The following is a 25971-nucleotide window of genomic DNA, read 5'->3' on the forward strand; positions in this document are numbered from 1 at the left end:
AAGAGCTAAAAACGCTCTAGCAAAAAAGTCAAACTACACTTAAGTTCACTGTAACATTAAACATCTAACTAATGTAGGGCTTTTTCCCCCCTCCTTGAACTTCTATAAAACAGGCTATTGAACATATTTATTTATGAGAAAAAGCAGTACATTACACATGCATAGTTTGCTGAGCATGTCTGACATTAAAGAATACTAAGACTATGCCTGAAGAGGGTTTTAACTATCAAATTATTCTCAATTATACTCTGTGTCCTCCAAATGCCCTGGTATCTTGAATCTACTACTAGTAATACATCCCCCTCTCAACTAAATTTACAGTCCCTTGAGAGTCTACTGTGCATTTCAAATCCAAACCGCACATCAAAAAACCTCAAAATAAATTCTGAAAGACAAAAGAACCAATTTTTTCTTTCCCCCAGATGTTGACTTTAAGCAGAAATCTGAAATAATCTTGCTCAGTTGTAAAACAGAATGCATCTACTTTTGAAACTCTCAGGAACATGAGATGAGATACCTCAGCTTAAGTTCTGAGAACAAGTTCTTGACCTGTATGACTAAAAACACAGAAGAAAACCTTACCGCAGGTAACTTCTGAACAGTTACTCTTGTTGGTGAACACTGCTTCTATCACACTGCTAGATCTTCCTGCGTCTCCCCCAGCCCTGTACTGTACTATGTATTAAAGGATAAAAATTCTATGTGGAGTTTTTCCCCCTGAAAGAGTGCCAAATACATTTACCCTTCGAAAGTTTTATTCTGAGTGATCTGTAATATTCCTCACTCCATTAGTGTCTATATATTCAGATAAAGGCAAACATATTTTCTTGACTAAGGCAAGTCCTGAAAAGAATCGCACAAATTAATAATATATCCTCCAAGTTCCAGACAGCAAATAAAGTATTTCCAGCTTCACCAAAAAAACTTTTCATAATCAAAAGAAATCACACAGACTGTGGCTGTATAAGCAGTCACAGCTTCTGCATCTGAGGAGTTCCTGGCTGTCATAAGCTCAGAGAAAACTTCACCTCTCCTCTGTCAAACCAGCTCATACCTCCCACCAGACCATTCACAACACCTCTGCAAAAACTTGCCTACATGTCCTGCAACCTCACTTGATTTCATCTGGCAAACAACAAATCCGGTGCAGCATGAGGTGGCATCTCCCAGTGACTTGCTGCTACAAGCCTACCCTTCCACTAGCCAAGTCCTAGAAAAATAACAGTCAGGTAAGGGACTTAGACTGGGGGGTTAACAACTAAAACTGAGTCATGCCAGCCTACAGAGTGACTGAACATAACTGTCCCAAGTCTGACAGTACTAATTGTATGTAAACAGTGAATGCAACAACTTAGTAAACACCAGTGAGAAGATAAATTAGGATGGACTTGAAATAATCACAGTCCCTAGCAAAGAGAGAACTACTATCCAGCCCCATCTGAACTGTGTAAGAGTACCAACTGTTCTTTTTAAACACAGTTATTAAAAAAAAAAAAAAGCTGTTTTCAGATCTGCAACAGAGGTGCCCCACACACAACTTTCCACATGGCAAAAATGTCAGGTGATAAACATCGGCCATTTTTGTAGGAGGATGATCTGCTGTACAAAAATGTTAGCACCAAGTAGAAGACTGAATAAAGCATCTGTTCTGTACAGTAAGCGTGACCAGAGCATACTTTACTTTGCTCAAAAAAAAACCAACAAAAAAACCCCAAACTACACACAATACAAAAGTTTTGCAGTTTGCTCTCTACCTCCAGCTTTCCTGGAAACTTTCTTGTCCTGGCGACAAGAGCAACACTACTAAAAGACTAATCAGTTTTGGAAAACAACTGGCAGGGCTACTCATCTATTAACTCCTCCATGCAACTTAATCTTTAAAATGGATTCCCTTGACATGAGGCAGCTCGAACCAAAGGAAAAGATGCCATCTAGTGGGACTGAGACAGCAGCTTCATATAGGACAGCCACAAAGCTAAACCCGGTTTAGCCAAAAGGCACAGGTATAAACTCTTGGAAGATTGGGACTTAACAAACACATCTCCAGAACACATTAAAAACGCATCAGTTTGCAGCCACAGGTGCATGCAATGACTGCATGGATGTACCACTGCAATTGTAGGTCTCTTTGGCCTTTATGACTATTTCTAGTTCAAAGTTTAATAGACAATTAGGATTTATATAGTAGCTGTTAAAAATAACACTCATAACAGGAAAAAGATCTCTTCAATAGCAAGTGTGTCAGACTAAAATGCCATTCAGTAAGGGTGGGATACAGGGGAAATGTGTAATTCCAAGACAAAAAATAAACCTGGCAGCCAAACCTAAACCGCACTAGATTCAGACAATTTAATAGCAGTAAGTGGAAAGCAGGAAGAGACGATTTTTTGAGCCAAGTTATACTGTGGCTGGAAACACACTGCAGATTTTGCCACTGTTGAAAAGCTGATAAAGCAGGTTAAAGGACAATCTGACACTGTTCAAGTATTTAAACACACTACCTATTTTAGCAACAAGACTTCAAGAGGGCATTTCCAAGTATTGATATGGGTCACAAGTTAACAATACTTATTACACAAAGAATTACACTTCAGTATTCATCGTTGTAATTGTACCAGCTCTATACTGATGACTTGGAACAGTCATTAGAAGGCTTGATTTCCATTGGATCTTGTTAACTATCAGAGAACTGGGGTGATTCTGAGTCCGTAAGAATCACTGAAGAAATAAAAAAATAAATCACATTATATGAGAGTTCAAGGAGCTCAGGCAGGATTCCAACTGAAGAATAATTCAAAGACTGCTCAGCTTGACTACGCAGGGAGAATACACTTGAGAGGACCACACCACAAGCCAAGAATAAAAACACAGTGCAAGTCCAGGAGACTGATGCTAGAAATAAGGAGTAAGAGTTTATTTTTTTTCCTACTCAAGAAAAAACCCTGTTCCAATGATAGTGGTGTCACCATCAGTGCTTAATAGTCAGATCAGATGATCATAATAGTGTTTCCATCTATATGCAAACAGCAGAAGAACAGCCCTCTACATACAGAACTACAAAAGCATTCTGAAGTTATTGCCAGACTGTTTCTATTCCACAGCAACCTCTTTTTGAGGAGCTTTTATTTTCTTTTTTATGGAATCCAAATGACTTCCATGATATTAGTTTCTCTGCAGACAACCTGCATTTGCTTTGGGATGAGTAACCACCATCGCTCTCATCTACCAGAAGTGGTCTAGTCTTTCACAGGTTGCTGTGAAGAAAGACAAACCAAAGAACTCTGCTCCTTAAACATCACTCCAGTTTCTCTGCCTTTCTGTATCAAGGGAAACTAGAGAACTTTTACTGAGAGCCTGTAAATTCTTTCGTCACCCTGTGAGTAAAGGGATACACAGTCAAAAGCACCTTAAAAAGTGATTCTTGTTACATAAAGCCAGCAGAAGCTTTAATTTAGAACTCAAAAACTAACTTGTAAAGTTAGCAGGAATCAACCACAAGCTATTTTACTATGTATTTTCTGCCCAGCATTCAGTTGCGAGGCTGTTGCAACAGGAACCGACAGTATTCGATGCGGATGGCAGAAAGAACACAGCAAGCTCCAGCTCAGTACCTCTGATCTGCTTTACTAGCACGCCAGAAGCAGTCTTTGTGAAAAGTTAACAAAATTAAGTTTAACAAGCTATCTATAGTGGAAACGGCACTTGAGAATGTATGGATTTACAAAATACTACAGCAGCCTTAAGAATTGGTATAGTAAAGGAAAGAAATACTTCATTTAGGCTCAGGAAACTAATATTCACAAAACGGGACAATCAAACTCACAAGGAACTTGCAAGGACAGGAAAGCACATTTTTCGTACCCAGTTCTACCAAACAGCAGCACTAATCAGTTTGACAAGAACAGGTAATGGCAGGAGATGCCATTTGGAAAGGGGTGGGCGTGGAGGTTCAGACTCCTAAATATAAAACCTAGCTAATCCAAGGACAAGCCAATCTGGACAAGTCATAACAAGGTCAAAACTAATTCTAGAAGCTGAAAACCAGATAATGCAGGAGGAACCATAAACAAGGATCATGGTATAGAAATGCAATCGGTTGATTTTGGTTTTCCTCTTTTGTTAACTTTTCCTAATTTTCTCACAGAGAACTTAACCTTTTGCTTTGCTGGAATGCATCTGACTTGTCCCACAGGCTTATACAGAGGCAAAAACTACATCCTTTTCACTACACACCATCTCAAAATCAGTGAATACGAACCAAGTGGCATCACAAGTAACACCCACGCACACCTGCAACATGGTTGCAGCATTGAGGCTTTTTTGCTTTTTTATGGTGGATAGTGGAGGAGAAATCAGAATAGAGGTGGTTCTCACCAACATGTGAGAATCAGCCTTGGAGCAAACACAAAGCGAAGCATGATATTTGGTAAAAAAAGGCTTCCACTGGCAGGCCTAACCCAGTGCCTTTCTGGAAAAGCAGCAGGTGATGGAGAAACAGTCCTTGGACTTCAGAGCAATTCGTATCAACACATGGAAAGGTCCAGCTTTTCTAAGATCTTAACTTGCCTTGATAATGCTGAAGGAGTCTATTCATCCTAACGTCCCACACCTTCACTGTGTTATCTGTACCAGCCGCAGCAATGCATGTACCACTGGGATGAAAATCCACATGATTCACAAACCTGTAAATTGCAGTTAAATCCAATTGTTTACATTCAACTCTTGCTAAAGATCAAAAAGATCTTTTCAAGAAGGGAAGCTACATCATGGTGCATTGAATGCTATGGAAAGGAGATAACCTGAAAACGTATATTGCTGAATTCCTCTTAAGGCCTTGCTTATACACCAAATAGACTGCAGGATTATATCTAAGCATACATCTTCAATGTTTAGCATTTCAGGTGTAGGAGCTATAGGTACAAGCCTCCCAAAATCTGATGGATCCAACTGTCACAACAACATTTTAAAGTGTTCATTTAATGTTTGCATAATATACATCTTTACTAAACAGGATTTCTAGAGAGTGTACAAGACTGAACAGTTATTTTTCTTCTGTTAGGCTTAACTAACTTTAAGGTGGAACTTACTCAATTTGTGTCTGAAATCGTATGTTGCCACTTGGAAGGTAGTGAGACCGAGACCAAATTCCTTTCTGGACCTGTATGCAATCAATTTTTATTTTGACCTCAGAAGTAAAGTAAAGCCTTCAGAACCTTCAGTGAAGAGCACCTTTTAACTCCTCACACAACCTATGCCAGAAATTCGATAAAATTAATTATCCTTTAAGTATTCCTGTATCAAATGCTGAGGAAGTTGACATATTTCAACAGGTTGTTTGGACAAGCTATATTCTTAAGAGCACTCAAAAAAATAATGCTGTCTGCATTTGTGTATTACTTGGAAAGAACACAACTTTGTACTTAATTCAATGCAGCAAGAAATTAGGAAGAATTCAGTCTCAGTTCTCTAAGGACTTGCTTTGTGTTTCTGAACAAATTAATTTCTGCTGTGGCTCAATATTCTTGATGAAAAAAAATATCCCAATTCAACAGCTGTTTTTCTGTTACACAGTGTTTTTTGGAATAACCTTGTTATGCAAAAATTTGCGGTTGAAACAAAGCAGTCAAGTACCAATCTACCAATACGCTTTTGCTCTTTTAATTTACTTTGACTCAGAGCGAAATAAAAGAGCTTAACATAGCTAGAAGAAGAAATAAAGAATTTAAGCATCTTCAAAAACAAACAAGCATAAAGAAACCAAGGCTAGACGTGCTGGACAGTTACCAAAATATAACCCTTCAGGTTCTAATCTGGGGAAGTCATAAAAAGGTCAAAGCAATACTGGAAGCTCTTCTTGCATCTCGTCCTCTGCTGGCTGCTTTTGTAATAGATGCTAATGACTTTTTAAGAGGTAGAAATGATTGCCAGGACAAGGACTTTCGACCATAGTCAGAAAACCAGGTGTACATTCATCAGACATCTCTGTTTCAGAAATCTCAAGAAGGCTGGTCCCCATGCACCACCAGGTACTTACCCCCCATGCTCACAGAAGGAGTGTATACATTCTCTGCTGTTTTTATCCCACAGTTTGACAGTTTTATCATCACTGGCTGAAACTATCAATCGTCCATCAGGAGAGAATCTAAGATAAGAGTTACAGCAATTAAGAAAATCCCCCAAAAGGTGTACAAGGTCAACTGGTTTTGGCCAGTTGTCAAGGTATGTTGGTAAAAACACTTTGCTCTTCAAGAAGTCACGCTGGCATCAGTGAGACTAAAAATTCAATTGCTGTAAGTTGAGAGAGAGAAAAAAAAAAAAAGCAGCTTTAAGACCTCAAACCATCCCTAATTCCAAAAGTACATAAAATAACCCTCAGGAAAGTCTTGAGTCCAACTTAAGATTTCCTGTCCTCCTTGCTTCAATTTAAGCTTACCTCAAGTTGTTTCTCTACCTTGATTCAAAACAAATCCTAGCTTTGCAACAAGCATTCAGAGCACTACAGTTGCTCCCAAGGTAAACAGCTGCAGCAGAAGATCAAATATCATTTGAGCTCCTTACAAGAACGTATTAAGCTTCTATCTCAAAATTTCACATACAAGACAGATCAATCCCTCTCTTCAGAGACATACATTTTGCAGGATCAAGACTTGAGTCCCTAACTAGAGATCATCATCATACATACTGCAAAAACATTCTTTCTGCTCTGTAGGCATCTACAGTACTACTGCCCACCACCGCATTCAAGAGCTACAACGAACTTTTCACCTACAGAGAAACTGTGGCTTTATCCTAGATGCATATAATGCTTAAAAACTCAGCACAACTGAGATGGACAACTGAAAATCAAACCCAAGACAGTTACCTGGAAATAATGTTTTTATTATGGCAACACTTTCAGCATTTTGGAAGGAGCACAGGTATATAATTTTTAACAAGAGGAACAACAAATCTAAAAGGAACTAAGCTGAAATAACAATTAATCTCATTTTGCTTCTGTTAGCAACTCCAAGATGCAGAAGCCTTCCTACCAAGTAAAACCGAAACAGAGAACAGTCACAAAGCAAGTCTCTGCTTGACAAAGATCACTGAAGAAACACAAAGAGGGTACATAACTATTACCCAAAGGAATCCCTCTGCAGGTTAGCAATATATTTCAGTCACTACACACACTTGAATTATCCTAAATAGAAATGTGTTAGCCAAGATCATGATACTCAGTCTCTGCCCCATCTCTGTGTGTCAGAAAGCTGTACTTACCTGGCACAGCGAACCCAGTTTATGTGTTGACTAAGTGAGAACAGAAACTTCTGCCTGTGAACCGTCCACACTTTGACTGTTTTGTCATCAGAAGCTGTAACTAAGGACTGGCCATCGCTGGAGAAATGAACACTTCTTACAGTTGCTGTATGAGCCTTGAACACAGTAGATTCTCCTTTGCTATACAGAAGGAAAGAGCACTTTAAAACTGTACAACAGGGCAGCAAGGACAGTATGTACCTGAAAACACAAAACTTCTGTATGCTGAGCAGTGCTATTAATGACCACTTCTATGGGTGCTGCATGTGCTTACGTTAGGAAGAAAACATTGATCAACCCCAAACAAACTTACACTTCATGAGCTACACAGACTACATAGCTAAAACCAGTTGGTCCAGTTCAACACTCGAGTCAAACCCAACAGGAAACAACCCATGTTTCCTATAAAGGGGCAGCAGAAGGTGCTGAGGTTCTGTACTGTTACCAGGTCTTTTGCTGCAAGGCAGGTGAGGAGGGAGGTCACAGTTCATCTAGACCAGGGGTCCTCAAACTTTTTAAACAGGGGGTTGGCGCGTGGATTAAGTGGCAGGAAGTCATCTCCAGCTGCTTGGTTTCCCTACCACCACCCCCCAGTGGGGGGGGTCTGTAAATACTGGGGGACGGATTGAGGATCCTGGGGGGCCGTATCTGGCCCATGGGCTGTAGTTTGAGGACCCCTGATCTAGACAGAGCCAAGCAGGCAACCGCCTTCACAGCTGTTCCTGTAATGGCCCACACTCCAGCTGAGTGCTTGTGATGAAGTATCACAGAAGAAATAATACAAGTGAATTCAGCATGCCTGATGTTGTACAACTTTGAGCAAGCTACCATTAACTCAGCCAGACAAGACAAAAGACAAGGTATTGTTATTCTTCTTTACTCATCCCTTCCAGACAAAATGCAAGAGGCATGCTCCTGGCAAATAAACACAAGGCTTATTTAGAGATCCAACGTGCAACATATTTATAGAGATCCAACAGGTATATTTTGGACCAAGAGTCCCATATATCTCCAGTATGTACTAGACTACCAGCAGCTCCACACTCACAGACAGAAGAGAAAAACAGAAAAACATGGTGGGAGCAAATCCTTTCCTCCCTTCTCCATTAGAATCTAACAGGCTTTATACTGAGGCTGAGGACTGCTAAAACTGTAAAGGCCAAAAACTCAAAAATAGTACATATCTTCCAGCAATATTCCCTCCCTCCTCAGAAAAGGTCAGAGCTGCCTAGTTTTATTTAATCCTTTACCTGCCAGAAGGCAAGGCACAGTAAAGGTTACTTCTCTGGAAAGTTTTCTTTCTGTCCAAAACCACAGAACATACCCAAGTCTGATAAAAACTCATGCAGAAACATGAAATTACAAAATGCTGTCAGGATGGCTTACAAAAAACAAATCCCAAAGCCAGAAATCCACACACCAGGGTAGTATTAGCTCCTTTAGTAACCTATCACCCTTGAAATGGTCTGCAAGTTTCAGGTTCTTTGGAAATAAAGTCCTGGACCACAGACTACGGGGCAGCTTCTCCTTTCCCTCTTAATGACAGTGCAAAACTGGGAAGCCAAAGGTCTCAAACCTGATTTAACATCTTCGTTGTTGTATTTAGAGAAGGTAAATTGACAAAGAATACTAAATAAACACAGATTAAAGGTGCCATGCACCAAGGTATCCACAACTGGCATAACAATAACCCTTTCCACACTGGCCCTTTTCTGACATGACAGCTACAGGTGCAATTTCGACCACAGAACTCACATGCCTAGGCAACCAAGACAGAATCACCCAACACAAGTTCAGTTTTCTCACCACGTACCAGACCCTTCTTAAAATGAGTACATTAGCTTTTAAGAAATCTAACAAGTTTGCACAGTAATTTATTTTCAGCATTGTGTTAGCAGCACAGCCCTGAAGACAGCCAAATGACACCATCAGCCTCTTTCTTAATAGGAGGTTAATGAGCAGCACGGTTAAATTTTAATCATAATCTTCCTTGTGCCTTTTAATGATACATATGCTAACATGTCATTGTGGTAACTCCTTCCAAGAAAGTTAAATTGAAAACTGAAATAATTATAATTTAAACTAGAATCTGCAAATTTTAGTTCTATTTCACTATAAATTAAGATATTTAAAAGCACTTTTATCACAGATTTTAAAAAGTTGCTTTCAGAACTCTCTCCACAGCAGAGATTACTATGGCTTAATAGATCATCAAATAAAGCTTCCAATGGGTAATCACAACCATAAGAACTCATCAAAAATACACAACTAGTAATGCTTTCCCAGGTTCCTGAAGCAACAAGTGCATTTTAAAGTTGGGGTACAATTTTTGTGTGGCTTTGTTGGGTCTGGTTTTTAAAAATCCCTTTTATTTGCCAGGTCTGCTTCTGGACACAATCTTTTAGTCTTTGACAGCAGCAATTTACAAACTTACAAGGAAAGGAACCTCCAATACCTTTTTATATGCCTGTCCTTTCCGAAAAAACAATCCCACCGTTTAGTGTGGGAACCAAGAGACCAGAGGAAACACTAGCAGTTGCTTTTCTGCATATTGGCTGAAAAAAGCTTCTCATTACTTGCAGCAAGATTAAGTCTTCAAGCAGTAGTTCTTCAGCAGTCTCCTGTTTGCATTGTATTTCAACTAATGTGTTCCATTGCTGAAGACATATAACTTAAAACAATGCATTGCAGAGTAAAACAATAGCAGTTCACATTTCTCAGCCAATGGCTGCCAAGGACAAGACAAATGCTTGACTTAAAGCAATTAAACACTACTCAGAAATGCAAACTTCATAATTAGGTTGAGGTACTGAAAGCAAATTTTTGTTAATCACATGCAAGCTCATGAAAAAGTCAATACATAATCCAAAGTAGTCTTTTACCTTAGTAATATACCATCATTTACTACCAGTGGAACAAAGAGTTACCAGTTTTAGACCAAGAAACAAAGGATAAGGACACCTAATCATTTTGCAGACGACTGCAAGCATGCAAGCTAGCAACCTCCACACTGCTCACAGAACAGGTTTTTCCATCACTAAACCTCCACTTGTGTTTCAGCATCTTGTTTAACACTGGTAGAGAAGCAAAGGATCAATTTGCTAAGCGGAAAGACAGACTGGGGGAGAAAGCGGAAGAAAAATCCAGCAGCTCACCACTGATTAACTACATTAGCATAAGAAGTTAATACTGACTTTACAAAGGGTTTTAGTTTTGTTTCCAATGCAATTTCAAGATCACATTACCTCTCCGCTGCTAGAGCTGTCACATAAAATGGTTCTTCTTTCCCTCAAACAGATCCCAGTCTCATAGCTGGAGAACCGCTATCAAGAAGCAAGGAGAAATCCTAAACCAGAGTTCAGAAAGAGACACAGAAGGGAATAGATACTTACATACTGGGAATCCATAAACGGACTGTTTTGTCTCTAGAGCCTGAAGCCACCAGGTGACCAGAAGGTGAAAACTGAACACACATCACCGCATCTTTGTGGCCCACAAAGCGATAGGCTCTCATCTGAGGTTTCATACTCCAGATCATCAGGCAGGAGTCCATCGAGCCACTTGCTGAAATAAAAAGGAAAAACAAAACCACACAAAACCAAACTTGGATTAGTTCTCCAATTACACTGAAAGTACATTTCACACTCAGTTCACCATCACAGTTTCCAGCAATCTCATGTACATTGTCCTTGAAGCTTCACCAATGCATTGCACACTATTTCATTACTAATTAAAAAAAAATAAATATCAGTCTTGCATTAGCTTGGACTGACAATTTACTTCCAAGAGTCAGGTCACGCAACAGCTGCAGAGGCAAAAGCCACAAAAGCTGCAAAACTTCTTTGAAGTAAATACACACTAAGGAAACACGTAGAAGGCCTGTGAATGAAGGTTATTTTCAGCACTTTCTTACTGGGAAGCAGGGGTAGCTACCAGATGCAGCAGCTGAAATATCAAGTAACACGCTACAGATTAAGAAGAGAAGCCCTGTGACTTGGTGACTTAAAGGCAAACCAGCTACATCTCCCTCCAACACCCATCCCTTGCTTCAAAACATTGATCAAAGTCAACTGAGCAGTTCTTAACAATATATAAAAAATACAAGCTTGCAACACAATTAGAGCAGTGTGCAGTTTGCTACTAGTTAGCAGGATTTGATGGTAGTCATGAGAGGCCTTACGGAACTATGGATGGTGATGGGCTTGCTCCATCTACTGACACCCACTCTGCCACTCATGCCTACCTCTACACTCAGCTGTGGGAATAAGAAACAACCAACCAACAACCACCACAACTTAACTTTACGCTTGGGCTTCTAAGAAAGCGGTGGAAGAGGGCAAAGGCATGCTCCAAAGACTAAGGAAGAGAAAGGGCTGGAGGGAGACCCCAGAGGGCAAAGATTCTACTTAGGGGAACGTGGCCGTTCCCCAGGACACATGCTGCTTTTCCAGTATCTCCCTCAGCAACAAAGGCAAAGGGTCACTTAAGCAGAAGGCAGAATTCAGGTGCACATGCTACATGCATGGAAAGCACAACTGACTTTCATGAACTGAATTTCATACAAGCTACATCCCCTTCCCTCATCTGACAGGAGCCATACCAGTCCCTGCCAAGAATACCAGGCAACAATTTTCCCAAATGCAAAAGTAAATTCTGCTTCAATCTAAAACTCCCAGGCTGCCCAGGTCCCATCGCTGACTCAGTACAGTGAAAACTGAATGCTGCTCCTACCCTAAGGCTCGCTGTACCGCGTGAAGTCTGTAGCACTGGGGCCCTAGCAATCTGTTAAAGAGCAAACATATGCCCATGGCAACTTAAAAGTCTCAAACAGTGAGAGTAAAAATACCCCTTCAAATCAATTTTAATGCCTACATAACAGAAAACTTTGTAGATTTTCTACAGGCAAATATAGAATATTCACGTCTTAGCCTGCCAACAAACCCAAGCTGCACCTGTATCACTCTACACAAGCAGGTCATATCTCCAGGGAGATGAGAAAAAGACAGACAAACAAAACCAAGAACAAAACAAAACAGAACAAAAAAACCACCACACACGTCAGGTTCTGACATGGCAATATCATAATTCCAAGATTTCAGTTCATTAATGTTACAGCAAAATACCAAATAGATTTTGCTGGAAATGCCCTTCTATTTCACAGTCATTTCAACACGAAAATAAGTCATCTCTCTTCCTGCTATTGATTTAGGATTAATATATGCCCACTTCAAACATAATCATTCATTATGCATGTCCTCTAAGGGGAAACAAAAACCCTTATATATTTGTCAGTTCAGTTGTTTTTATATTTCATACAGGCAATATCTGACCTTAGAGATATGAAAATTTAAGGGGAGACAACTGTGTAAAAGTAGATTGAGCACACTGCCTAGTGTCAAGAGATTTGTACGTTAGTCATAACTACACTAAGTCATTGTCTGGCAAGGATATTAAGTTGCAATATCACAGCTTCCCCAGGACTGATGTTAAAAAATTCAAGGGAATTAATGCTCTGACATCTCAATAAAGCACTTCAGTATGATATTGCTTATATGTGACTTGCTGGCAATGACTATTATCCTCACTGGATTGGGCAAGCAATCTAATGGAATAAAAAGACTGCGTCCTCTAGGTTTGGTTGTTTTATTGCAAGGGACAAGGGGCAATAGGGAAAAAGAACTTTAAACTCTCATAAGACTCAAGTACACACAACTCATCCAACAGTAACTAAAAAAGAGAAAAGTCTTAGAATTTGTTCCCTTTCTTACCTGATCTCATTGACTAAAAATATCAAGAGCAATTATCTCATGGTGTAGATGGAGGCAGCAAAGACCCCATACTACTTCTGAAAGGCCATTCAAAAGCAATGCTGAATTACATTCAGAGCACCCTCACTAAACAGAGAGACGCACTGACTGTATAGTTTTAGGGATACACAAACAGAATCACAGACACAGAGCAATCTCCGGCTCTGCAAGGATGCAGGAAGCGGACAGGAAAGATAGCAGACAAAAATAAAAACAGCAGTAGGGAGAGAGGGGGTCCAAGATGCATTTGATTCATCTACATTCCCTTGCAGCTTCCAGAGCGTTGTGTAGGTTGCAAGATCCAGAACAGGATTACTACCTGCTAGACTGCTGCATTTCAATTTACTCATGCCTACCGCACCCACTGCCCACCAGGTGTATTGCCTCAAATTATCATTTCTGCAAGCCAAAGCAATGTCCACCATGCCACACAGACTGAACAGTGACTTCACAAAAAGCCAAACCCCTCCCCAGTTCCTACGCAATGCACACAGTGGGTTACTGAATAGCAACTGGGACACAACCCTTGACATAAGCACAGGCAGCTGTCTAAAGTGGAGACAGGAAGACATAGAAGAAAAAGTAAGGTTTTACCTTAAGCTGACTGCATGGTAAAGCCAAGTATGTGAAATGATAAGCAATGGTAGATGTCCCTAAAACTCTAGCAGGATGCACAAAATCTGCCACCCCTCCAGTTCAACAATAGCATTTTTTTCAAAGCACACAGAAATGTCCATCCTGAAATTCTCCAAAATCTCAAAATCTCTTCACCACGAAAACAAGTTCTTTGCTGTTGTAGAGTTCAGTACCTCCACTGCTCCCTCCATTTAACTAAAGCAGAAAAATTCTATCATCTGACCACTGAAGCACAAAAAGACAATTTACCCAATTGTTTCTTATTGAGACTGAAGTCCACGCTAGTGACAGCATCTCTGTGGCCTTTGAAGTGTCTCTCCAGGGACGGATCTTCCTAGAAGACAATAAGGTTCAGACACTATAGATTAAGAACCACCTTCACACAATAAACCCATTTTATTTCTACAAGTGAACCAAGCCACATATTCCTCCCATAAAAGCTAGGCAGAGATAAGAACACTGCACATCGCAAAATGTGAATTTCACATGTATTGACAAACCTTAAAAAGAGGCAAATTATCCAAGTTGATAACCCCCCTGGATCTCAGGTGGTTTGTATGAATCATTCATGCATTTTTACAACATGCTGCTGGTACAGAGATCCCAAAGCTGACTTTGGAACATATCAGCCATGTCAATGACCACCTGAGCAGGCAGTCAAGCTCAACTTCGTTCTGACAGCTGCTCATCTCAGTCGAGGTGCAGCCAAGAGGCCACTGTTCGCACATAAGGCACAAATTTGCAAGACTTAACACACCTGTTGAAACAGGCAAGTAGAATCAGAATTGCAGCACCACAGACTAACCCACTACCCCTTCCCCACGTCTGGGGAACACAGCATGTCCCTAAACAGCACCTTGATGCAAAGGCCAAATAAAGCCTGAGGTCAAGGGAAAAAACAACCACAAAGCCACTGAGAGAACCATTACAAGAGGTTGTAACACTTGAAAATTGTCCAGACTTCAGAACAGGCTGATCAGCCTTCAATCCCTCCTCTCCTACACACAGCGTCTGCCTCCCTGGCAATCCCCACCACAGCCTGCCCCTCCTTCGGGCTTACCCACCGCCCCAGCCTGCTCAAACAAGCGCCCAGCCCCAGGATAACGGCTGACCTCCCCCCGCAACACCCACACCAGCCCTCCCCAGATGCAGAGCTCCCCTAACCTGGACCAGTCCCCCCAAGCCAATCCCAGCCACAAGAGCACCCCAAACCCCAGGGCTGCCCCCCAAACACCAGCAGCATTAAGCTCCCTCCAGCCCAACCCTGCCTCCAGCCCCTCCCAGCCCCAGCTGCTTGATGCCACCGCACAGCCCGCACCCAGGGAGCCGCCGCTGCACGGCCCAACCTCAGCGGCACGAAGCGCCCCCCCAAACCCAGAACTGCCCCCCAGAGCCTTCCCCTGCACAGCCCGGCCCCAGCAACACCAGGCATTCCCCCCCCGCGCCCCCTTCCCCCCTCACCTAAAGCACCAGCCTCCCTCACCCCCTCCCCAACCCTGCACCGCGCCCCACACCAAACCCCGAGCCCAGGGTCCCCAGGCACACCCCCCCGAGGCCACGGCCCCCTCTCCACCACCCTCCCAGGCTCCCGGGGGCTGCCCTCCCCCCTCAAGCCTTCCCCTCAGCGGCACTAACCCCCCGGGCCGCCTCAGGCCTCCCCCGTCCCAGCTCAGCTGCCGCTAAGCCCTGCAGCCGCAGCAGGCCCCGGCCCGGCGGCCCCTCACCATGCAGCCGGCGGCCATGACGCCCCCGCGCGCCGCAGTTCAGTTTCCGCGCCTCCCGCGCGCCGGAGCAACGGTTCTTCCCGGCAGCGGGCGCCGGGCCGGAAGGGGCGGGGGCGCTTCCGGTTGCGGGTCGCGCCTGGGCGCTGAGGGGCCGCCATTACCCCCCGGCGGCCGTCGCCTCTGGCTGGCGGGGGGCTTGGCTGGGAAGGTGCCGCACAGGCCTTGCTGTGAAAGCCAGCTCCTCTGAGCGCGCTGGCCCTGCCTGAGGGTGTGCACCGGCGTTAGGAAAACCCCCTTCCCTCGCTGTTACATTACTCGGCCTTTAAGAGCGTGGAAGCATTTTGGCTTTATGATATATGTTAACTCACATGGTACGCTGCAGTGTAAGGAGGTAGTGAAGCTTTACTGGAGTCTCTGGTACTGCTCATACTTCAGTAAAATGAACTAAAGGATGGCCCGGCATAAGGCCTGTGCCGTGCAGAAGCTGAGAGCTGTCTGAGGGATGAGGGATACCCCTGGGCAGCTGAGGGAACAGCAGCGTCCAAACCTCTCTGACACAGCTCTGAAGCCCTTCCAGCATCAGCGATGACTCCAGAGATGTCTGGATCCATATCTGGATCCATAGACAAGCAGCAAGAATACTGCAGAAATAGTTGCTTTGCAAAATTTTCCTATGACTGGTCAAATAGTATTGTACCTAAACGCTTGAAGGGTGTAAGGTCCCAATGTAAAACCACATTTGGGCCTCACTGGCTGGGACACCTTGTGCACAAGTAACTGTTTAGCCTTGTAATTCTAGACTTTGTGCTCTGACCCCTCTCCTCGGTCAGGGCAGGTCAGTTGCAAATTTTCATAACGTAGCACATTGCCCGCACCACTGCCAAAACAGCCTTTTTTCATCCCATTATGCCTCTTCCCAGCATAGTTCTTAACACAGCAGCAGGAGGTGTGCTTCCTAACTGTGCTGAAGTCAAAGAAAAGCAGAAATGCATGTAATCCTCCTGCCTGCATTTTACAGGCTCCTTGTCAGACCATCAAACGTTGCATTCCTTCCTCTTCATCCTCTGGGCAGGAGATGTTCCCGTTCACTGTATCTGAATCACTCCTGCTTTGTTCATAAATGGAGAGCACTTGCTTGTCTGGAGGCCTTGTGACTTAAAAGTTGAAGATTTTTGCAGAGACCTCATTCTACTACATGAAATTTGGGTTTTGAATTGATTATTTTCCAATTATTAAGGAACTGACAGCTTCATTCAACACATGGGGAATCCTCTAGCTTTTGTTCCAGCACTAACAAAGGGCTGCCAAATTACACAAGTCTGTCTTTGTTGTTGAAAACTGCCTGCCACAGTGTAGGGCAGTGGATGGCCTCTAACATGACACTTCTCAGAGCGCAGCCAAGCAATAAGGAACTTTACAAGATACATTTTAAGCTCTGCTGAAGTTGGACCAGAAATTATTTTACTCCTAATCAACAGCAAAAAAGGAAAAGAAGTTTTCCCTAATGTCAATCAGCCCAAGCAATCAAGCTCTCCACTTCTCAGAAAGCAGTCGGTCATGTATTTTGTCTAAATGCGTATTTGTGCCTTTTCTAGCTCCCCCCCCCCTTTTTTTTTAGATTAATATCTCTAACTGAAAAGTTAGAAAGGGTTAAAAAACATTTGCTTTCTTAAGGAAAAGCAGAGTCAGGTGGAATGCCTGAACATTTCAAACCTTTTCCTTATCTACCAGGACGTTTTGCTCTGCTTAAGGTCTGAACATACCTCTCCCACCACCAGTTGCAGCTTTTTCTCACCTAAATCAGCCAAAAGCATCAGGCCAGTCTCAGCGTGTGCTGGCTGCACCCACAGCAGTTGTGCCTGGTCCCTGGGGACAGCACTTTGCCTCCCAGCACCTCCATGCCAGATTCCAGTGAAGGATGCAAATCCCTGCTGAGGTTGTCATCGGTGGGAGGCTCTGTACACTGCTGCCAACCCACAGTCAATGCCCACACATTGCCTCTGGAGCCTGGGGACACCCCTCGTGGCCACCACAAACCGATACTAGTGCGATCCAAGCTGCCGTGGAGCCATGAACGCAATCCCATGAATCGGTCTTCTCAAGAAAACCATCCATCCTTCTCCCTCCTGCACTGCCATCCCATGGTTGACAGTCTGCTCGTTCAAAGAAACACGCTCCATTTCCCCCTGCCCTTTGAGTTACTGAGTCGGAAGAGATACATTCCTCCCTCAGACATGGCCTTTTCTGCCCACATAGCTATGGATCTTGGATCTACAAATCTGAAGCAGTTTCCAGCATCACCTAATCTATTCCTCATTAAATTCTTTATCATTTGACTATTAGCTTTTCTTTCTCTGCACAGAAATAAACCAGAACACAGAAAAGACACTAAACATGCTCAAGATGCTAAAGAAGCCCTGTACGATCCATTTTAGAGAAATATGAAGTCAGAAACATGTTGGGGTTGCACTCCCACTTACAAAAGCAGGAAATTGGAACATTTGCTTTTATTGAAGGATTCCACCACCCAAAACCACTCCAGCCCACCTTCTAAATGATACACTAGCAGCATCTATGGTGGCCATGGATGACTACTTCACTTACCAAGTACTCAGCCCTAGGATGCCACTGCATAATACCAACAAGCAGAGGAAACAGCAGCCTGTTAGCGAGACATTCACACTTGCAGCAGTCCACAACAAATGTCAAAAGAAAAAGAATTAAAGAATATTCATGCCAAGGTCTTTGTAAAAAAAGGGTCCCTCAGGACCAACAGGCACACATCAGGCCTTGTGGTAAGAGGACAGGGTCCCGAGATAGCCCAGTTCAGCCAGGGTAGCGCTGGCCAGACTGTGCCAGCATCCCAATATCTTTGTGGTACTGTCTGCCCTGGATTTGGGCTGTGTGGGATTTTCCCGTTTCACCGAAGCCGTGGCGCTGGGAGCCAGCCCCCTCAGCGCTCCAGCCAGGGAGGACTCAGCCCATGTGCTGTCGCCCCGCCACAAGCAGCAGCACCCCGATGTCACCACAGCCTGAAGAGGCACGGCCAGCAGGGTGGCTCCTGCTTTGCTTCAGATGACCACCCGAGGGCAGGCTGAGGCCTCCTCCAGCCTTCAGTTTTCTAAAGATGCTGAAATCAGCAGGGAAATTGGATAATTTCATTAAAGATGAATCATGCCAAACTAGCCAGCTGCTTTGTTAAGACTACCATAACTCTGGGAGAAAAAAAAGTGTTGAGCTAGCCTCTTTCAAATACCACATCCCAGCTTGCAACGTAGATATTTTATAGTCATTTTCAGCAAGTCCTTGCCTGGTGTTATTTGTATGAGCATGAATTTGGAAGGGCCCAGAAGCCCCAGGATCTGCCACCTCCATCTTCACAACAGAGCCTTGTGTTGCCAGCCCTGCCAGGGCTGCGGTCCCTGCACGCTGCAAGACAGCACGCAGCCACATTGGGCAGCAAAGCTATGGCACAGCGTCAGACCCACCCAGAATTCAGGTGGGTCATTCTTGCATGAAATTACAGCTAACCTTTGACTTCAAGCCCAATTCAGAAAGCCCTGAACTTCTCGCTAGAGTGAGTGGGTCTAAGTTTAGCAACTAAACTGAATGTTTACTGCTTCTGTATTGCAAAGTGCAGTTCTCACGTGTCCTGTTAATATTTAAACTGCTGAGCACACCATTCTTTATACATACTTTTGCAGTTTTAAGAATATGACAACTGAGGGACAGCATGCTAAGCTTCAGAAAGCCACGATGAGGCTGTTTTCCTGGAAAAGCTGAGGTTCTCAACGAGACCAGTGGTGGGAAGAAGTATTTGCCATCTACAGAGGAAGCACCAAGAGATGTGGAGTTGGTTAAGGCAATGCGCACAAGCTGAGATGGAACCAGTGGCCTCACCCAGGTCTCCCAGTTGCTAGCAGCACTCTCAGAACAAGGTCATCCTGTCTCCATGACCACCATGATCCCAGCATGGGTCTTCCACAGCTGTTTTGTGTCCCATCCCAATACAGTGTCGAGATGGAGGCAGTGGCCTTGAGCAACCAACCCTGCAGTGCTTTGGCATATGTCAAGCCTACCAGCTGGGGTGGGACAGCCATCCTGTTATTGCCCCTTTGCATCTGAAGAGCACAGCAGGGATTTAGGCTGCCTAAGCAGACAGCTACAAGGAGCCAAAAATTGCAGGTGAAGATCAATGTAGTCCAGAGATTTGCTGTCCGTACTTCCCTCATTGCTGCGGTGGAAGGAGGCAGCTGCAGACAGTTTAGGCACTGCAGAGGGGACCAGGTCCACCAAGGAGCTCAGCTGATGGCAGCGACATAGTCCCATTGCTTCCACGGGGAGGTGCTGCTTTACGTCAGCTGAAGGTGTAGCTTGCTGCCACCTCAGTGATTTTCTCTCTTACTAATGACTTTGTCCTCCCATGTGTGCCAAACCTGTTTATTTATAGCCCACGATTTTTTTCACCCACCTGCCTTTGTGCTTATTATCCTTTCTTACAGAGTTAAGAAAAAGATAGGAGAAAAAAATCTTTCCCTCAAGTAAATCTCTCACTGACCTAATTCAAGCAAATTCAGAGAGCTTTGGTCCTGTGTGAGTGAGAGGAGTAAGGGGAGGGGAGCAGACTCTGCTGCTATCAGAGTGGATCTTTACTGCTGCGTAACTAGGCAATGAAGCAAAAGCCATGGGAGTTTAAAGACAAAGCTCAGCCAAAGGTCATCTGGCTGTCCTAAGTGCTTGTTATCGGAGCCCTGAAAAGAGGGAGGAAGGTGCCATGAGCTGATTATAGCAACAACGGGAAGAGGCTGACAGGGCTGGGGGCGCCTGTCACCCTCCTCTGCACTCAGCATACAGGGGCTCTTTGCTGTTGTAAAGCAAAGAGCTGGCAGAGCCTGGGCTCTGATGCTGCTTGGGCCACTAAGAGAAAATTTGCATGTCTCAGATCTGAAGCATGTTCTACGCAGAGAGCCAGAAAGCGCCCCGTTAATTGCAATACCTTATTTTATTTGCTGCCTTGCCTTTGCAGGTGATTTGTACTACTTTCGCTGCTCATTCCTATAGCTGAAATGGTGAGGGAAGGGGTGACAAGGGGACAGGGACATACCCTGGAGTGGCAGAGGCATACACTGGTACTCCCTGTGTGAAACTATACAATTCTTCAGCCATCGATGAGAGGTGAAAGGAAGGGAGCTCATATGTGCCTACAGTTTCTAGAACTGGCCTAAAGGAGGAGAAAGAGTCAGGAGTGAGAAATCCTGGCAAGCTGGATCCAACCAGAATCCCATCAGCAGCTCCCTGGGCATCTATGAAGTTGTCTCTGACCACTTATGTTGGTTCTGCCATCTTAAGCCACTGTAAGATCTTTGAAACTGTTACACGAATGTAGGTCAAACCTACCTTTAAAATATCTCCCAGTACAGGTGGCCCCAGCTCTGTTGATCTTGCTGACGGAGGGCAGGCAGCTGCTTTCAATTCCAGAACTTTCCCTGCTGTTGTATGCAGGGGTGAGCAGAGTTCAGACTTCACTGAACTCACAATTGCATCAACCCAGAACCCAAAAAGCACAGAGACTGGTACTAGGAAATTCCTAGCTGTGTTCACTGGAGTGAAGCTGAGGCCTTTTGGATGTGGAGGTCACCACTTGTGGGGCACGTGCCCAGCATCTGCACCCGGCAGGGGCATTGCCACACAGACCCTGGCGCTGGGGCAGACCTGGTCAGAGCGGGTAATGCTGCTCAGTACAGCACCACCCACTTCATAAACCAGAAAGGTATTATCAGCCTGAACAGTGCTAGAGCAGCGTGCTTTGAGTTAATCTCTCTCCATTAGGCTGCTTTCCAATCAGCATTGATCACTGAGCTGGAGCACATTTGGCCGTAACTTTTAATCCTATAATCTCGTCAAAAATCTTTGTCCCAAAATATCCAAAGTCCAGAACCTCCCTCTGCAGATCAGAGAGGGGTATCAGTCTGCCCCTGTTAAAGGGTATGGAGTTTCCACGCCAAGTATTACAGGGGAAGAGCCAAAAGGTTCCACACTCATTCATGCCAAGAACAGGGTGGACAGGAGGATGTTGACCTTTCTAGACGAACTCCAGTCAACGGCACTGAGTTTGGTCAGCAAGGGCAAGCACACAACCATCTAATCCTTCTTCTAAAGCTCAACGGTCCCAGTGGCCTTGCACCTCCTGAAGACCTGTGGTGTACAAGGCACGGACTTTGAAAGGATTACGAAGCGAAGATATTTATTGTTAGTTACAGCTTTTATAAGTGCATACTCTGTACATGTGCTGCTAAAAGCATTACTATTGGTCACACTCTACCGTCCATACGCCCAGCCACTGTTCACTATAGGCTACTCTCTGCTGTTCACACTGTTTCCTTATCTTCTAGAGGTGAGATCATCCGGTTTTCTTCTCATACTCCCTCAAAGTTATTTACCTCTTTGCTGCAGGATCACAGCTGCACATCGTCAAAGCAAGGCCACAGTTGCACATATCAATGTCAAAACAACCCACTGTCTTAGTTCCCTATGAAGAACCAGGGTGGCCACCTGCTCTCCTTTCCACACCAGTCCTGCATGCTGAGGAGAGGAATGGCACAGGACCAGGACAGACGACAGAACAAAACCAAGTGTCGGTTGCATTTGCTGCTTTTACATGCTGAACAGAAGGTTGCATCTGTCTGCAAAAAGTCAGAGCAGCCCTTGTCCCAACCAGCTTTAAGTCTGTGGCATCCGCCTAACCATCTCCCCTGCAGCTTTCTTCTCTCTGAACAGCTGGTAGAGTCACTAAAGCCAAACCCTTCTGCAGTGAATTTAACTGGGTGAGGGGACAGTGGTCCTTTGTATTTCCAAGCCAGTTTGAGGCAGACAGAACCAGAGAGATGGTGTAGCCCACTGCCAACCACCCAAGCCAGTTGCTTCCTTGCACAGATAATTTCCCCTTCCGACATCTCATCCTCAGAGAGCGAAAGAGGCACCTGGCTGCTCTTCCGTGCAGTACCAACAGCTCAGCCTTTGTTGGACCTCCTGGTGCTACCATGACACTGGTGCATGCTTGTGCCTGGACCTCAGTCTTGGTAAGACCACTAAAGGACAAGTGGGAATATTAAAGCCACAGAACTATTTTCCACTATCCTAAACTAAACTAAACTGTGTTTTCCACTGTCCAAACAAGACAAGCAACTAGAAAAAGTTTCTTGTTCATCTTATTATCAACTTTATTTGGCTCCATTTATTACTAACTCCATAGACTCTGTTTCTTGCCAACTCTATTAGATAACCAACTCACGCACTTATTTCTTATGCTGGTGAATGCAAACCACCGCAAGGCATGGCCCGTCCTTCGCGGCATGTGTGCCGGGCCAGCTCTCACCAAGCAGCGAACGCCCTGCTCAGCGGAAAGCTTGGGCAGCACAAAGCAGCCTCTGGTTTAGATGCTTCAGTTAAACCCTCTTTGCTAAACTGGACCTTGGTAAATGCTCTTGTCAGAGATTCTTCCTCCAGTCACTGGGTAATGGGTTACCTCCTCCTGCGGAAAGCTCTACGGTTCGGCCGTACCCCCTGCGGAGTCCCAGGACTTGTGAGCTCCCGGTAGCCTGGCGTGGCCTTGGGAGAATGCCTCTGCAGAGGAATGACAGGACCTCCCAGACACAGACAGCATGTGGAAGATGCAACACCAGGGCATGCACCATGCAACCCTCATACTGGCTTTTACTCTCTAGCGCTGAGAAACCAGGCTGGTCTCTGGTGAGAAATGGTTGGTTCTGCTAGTGGTGGATCAGTTGCTTCTGAACAGTGTTTGGGTGCTGGAGCAGGAACTCACCCAACACTGTGCTGTGCAAAGAGGACAGGACAGCTGGAAAAGCGTTATTGCTACAAAGGTTTATTGCCAGCTCTGCAAATTTCTGTGTACTAAAAATGATATTCAACACCATCGACTGGCTCCTGACTCTCTGCCCATCCAGAAAATACCATACTAGAGTCTGACGGCATGACCTGCATCTGCAGTCCTGAGGTGGCAGGTGCAGGTGGGGCAGTGGGGGACTGGAGGGCTTTGTCTGCAGAGTGGCGCTGGGGACTCTGGCAGAGCTGAGAGTGGTGGTGGGGAGGAGGGGGCCACAGGGCTGAAGTTCTTGCTGCCCGCTGCTCCCGCTGGCTCTGGAAGTGCGGGAGCAGCTGCCGGTGGAGGTGGACGGGTGGCACCGAGGCTGGGAGGTGCTTCAGCCCATCGCTTGGTGGACGCTGGCATGTCCCCTGCAGGCTGGCCACCTGGTCTTCTGCAGGGCTGCCCCTCATCCAACTCCAGGGCTTTCCGCTTGAGGCCAGCCCTCCTCCGGCACTTTTCCAGCAGGTGGGGATGCCCTCTCTTAAAGAGGGGGTTATAGTAGTAGAGGACCTAGAAGAAGCAAAGGAGAAGAGTCAGTTGCCGCCATCCCAAGCCCGGAAAAGCCCAAGCTACGAGAACCCAGACTCTGAATTGCACAAGACAATCATGGGTATTGGAAGGGACTCTCGGGGACGGCTGAAACCTCAAGCTGAGGCCGAAAGGTTACGTGAAACGTTCTGTTCAGTCACCGCCACCCCTGGCAGCAAGAGCAGCGTAGGCTTTTCAAAAGCATAAGAAGTGCTTTCAAAAGCCAAATACCATGACTGTTCAGCAACTCCAGGGTGGGCACGAGCAGGGAGGTAACACTGGGGTCCTTAAGTGTATCCTCTTGGCATTCGGCAGGAAGGTTTCACATTTGGTGCAGCAAGACACGTAGCAAAGACATTCAGAGCAATGAGGTTACACGGAGCCTGTCTTTCCGTGTAACGGGTTCAAACTAAGCAGGTATAACCAAACTGCATTTTATCCACGTTTCTACTAGCCAGAAAGACTAACTCAAACCTTCCTGAAAACGCCCCGAGGAGGAAACTAAAACCAGACCGCTCGCTGCCCTCCCCGCCCCCTCTATTGCAAGGCCTTATGCGATGCGAAGGTCCGTCCCTCCCCCAAGACCCCTGTGAGCGTTAGAGGATGTGCGGAGCGATGGCTCTACCTTGCTGTGAGCAGAAGCTGCTGCTTCTTCTGCCAGGAACTCAGGCAGGGAGGCAGATCTTTCGCCATCCCCTTGCATTTTGACGAATCCGTGGTAGTTCATCTGGCGAAGGAAGCTCTTCATGCTCTGCCTGGTGTAAACCTGCAGAGGTCCTCCCCCGCCCAGCACCTCCTCTTTGAAGAGCTTCTCGTTGATGGCCACGTATTCTCCTCCCTTGCTCCACCAAATGGACCGAAACTGGTCACTTTCCACCATTGTCCAAAGCTTCTGTGGAAAGCGGAGCGACAGGAGCCCACTGCCTTGGCCCACGCTCTTGCTGGAAGCAGGAGGGACTTGTTTGGTGTCATGTCCGTCACCCCCCGCTTGGACGTGCCGCTCCTCCCCTACCACTTGCATGGCAGCGTCCCGGGGGGCACCTTCCCCCTGTCCTGGAGGGCCAGCACAAGTCACGTCTGCCCACTGCCCCAGCTCCTCTGGAGCAGGCAGGGATGGTGTTACTTGAGCAGACACGTCCCGCTCCATTGCTTTTGTGCCAAGCTTGCCTCGGTGGCCACCACCGTGGAGAGCCAGGCCTCGGTCCTGCCAGTCAGCAAGCAAAGGCCAACTGGCACTGGCTGGCTGTGGGTCCCAGCAGATATTCCGGCACGGCATTGTGGTGCCCGTGCTGCATAGCGGTGACATCACAATGCGACGTCACGGTGACGTTTGAAAACGGTGGCCTGGCAGAAAGGAGCAGCCGGAGGAGCAGTTGCTGAAGAGCAACTTCTGTTGCTGCTTTTCACTGGCAGAGCCGCCGCTGGCGGGACTGCAGGGCCCCGAAGGCAACAAAGCTGTTGAAGGGCTGTGGGCAATGAGGGGACCGTGCCGTGTCCAGCTGCATCCAGGGGGGTCTGCAGCGAGGAGCGGGGACGGCGGCGGCGTTGGGCACCCCAGTGCTCTGTTCAGGCACTTTTTCAGCTGGCCGCCTCTGACATGTGCAGAAACGTCCTCATGCTGCTTGTTGTCATTTCACTGGGATGGTGTCTGTTAAGGAAACACGATGCAAGGTGTTTAATCTGCGCAGTGGTGTAAACACAAAGAACAGCTGCAAGTATGGAGGAGGAGGCGTCCACTAGATAAAGGAGAAGGCAGTCCAAAGCACGGAGCAAGTGTCCGACAAAGAGGAGGAGGGACATTCATCCCATCCTCGGCTTTTTCAAGTGGTATTAAAATACCGAAGAAAACCACAGGAAGAAAACCTTTTCCTAGAAAGAATAGAATCATTTAGGTTGGAAAAGGCCCTTAAGATCAAGTGCAACCATTAAGCTAACACTGCCAAGCCCACCCTGCAGGGACAGTCGTGTCTCTGACCGCCACAGCTACAGGTCTTTTCAATCCCTCCAGGGATGGTGACTCAACCACTTCCCTGAGCAGCCTCTTCCAATGCCTGACAACCCTTTCAGTGGAAAAAAAATGTCCTAATGCCCT

At 45.4% G+C, this 25971-nt stretch overlaps 1 protein-coding gene across 3 annotated transcripts in view; it reads right to left on the reverse strand.

The window, feature by feature from the left end:
• POC1A (POC1 centriolar protein A) overlaps positions 1–15605 on the reverse strand; it is a 59581-nt gene extending 43976 nt beyond the window's left edge. The window contains exons 1-6 of one of the 3 annotated variants that reach the window (XM_080386315.1): positions 15464–15604; positions 13989–14073; positions 10689–10860; positions 7258–7437; positions 6035–6142; positions 4567–4682 (exon numbers count right to left, since the gene is read on the reverse strand). In XM_080386315.1, coding sequence (XP_080242441.1) covers positions 4567–4682; positions 6035–6142; positions 7258–7437; positions 10689–10860; positions 13989–14073; positions 15464–15481 — 679 coding nt within the window. In that variant the 5' untranslated portion in view covers positions 15482–15604. The other 2 variants (XM_080386314.1, XM_080386316.1) reach the window with 2 other exon arrangements.
• Between the last annotated feature and the right edge of the window lie 10366 nt (positions 15606–25971).

Source organism: Falco punctatus, assembly GCF_963210335.1.
Source record: "Falco punctatus genome assembly, chromosome: 4".
Lineage (NCBI taxonomy): Eukaryota > Metazoa > Chordata > Aves > Falconiformes > Falconidae > Falco > Falco punctatus.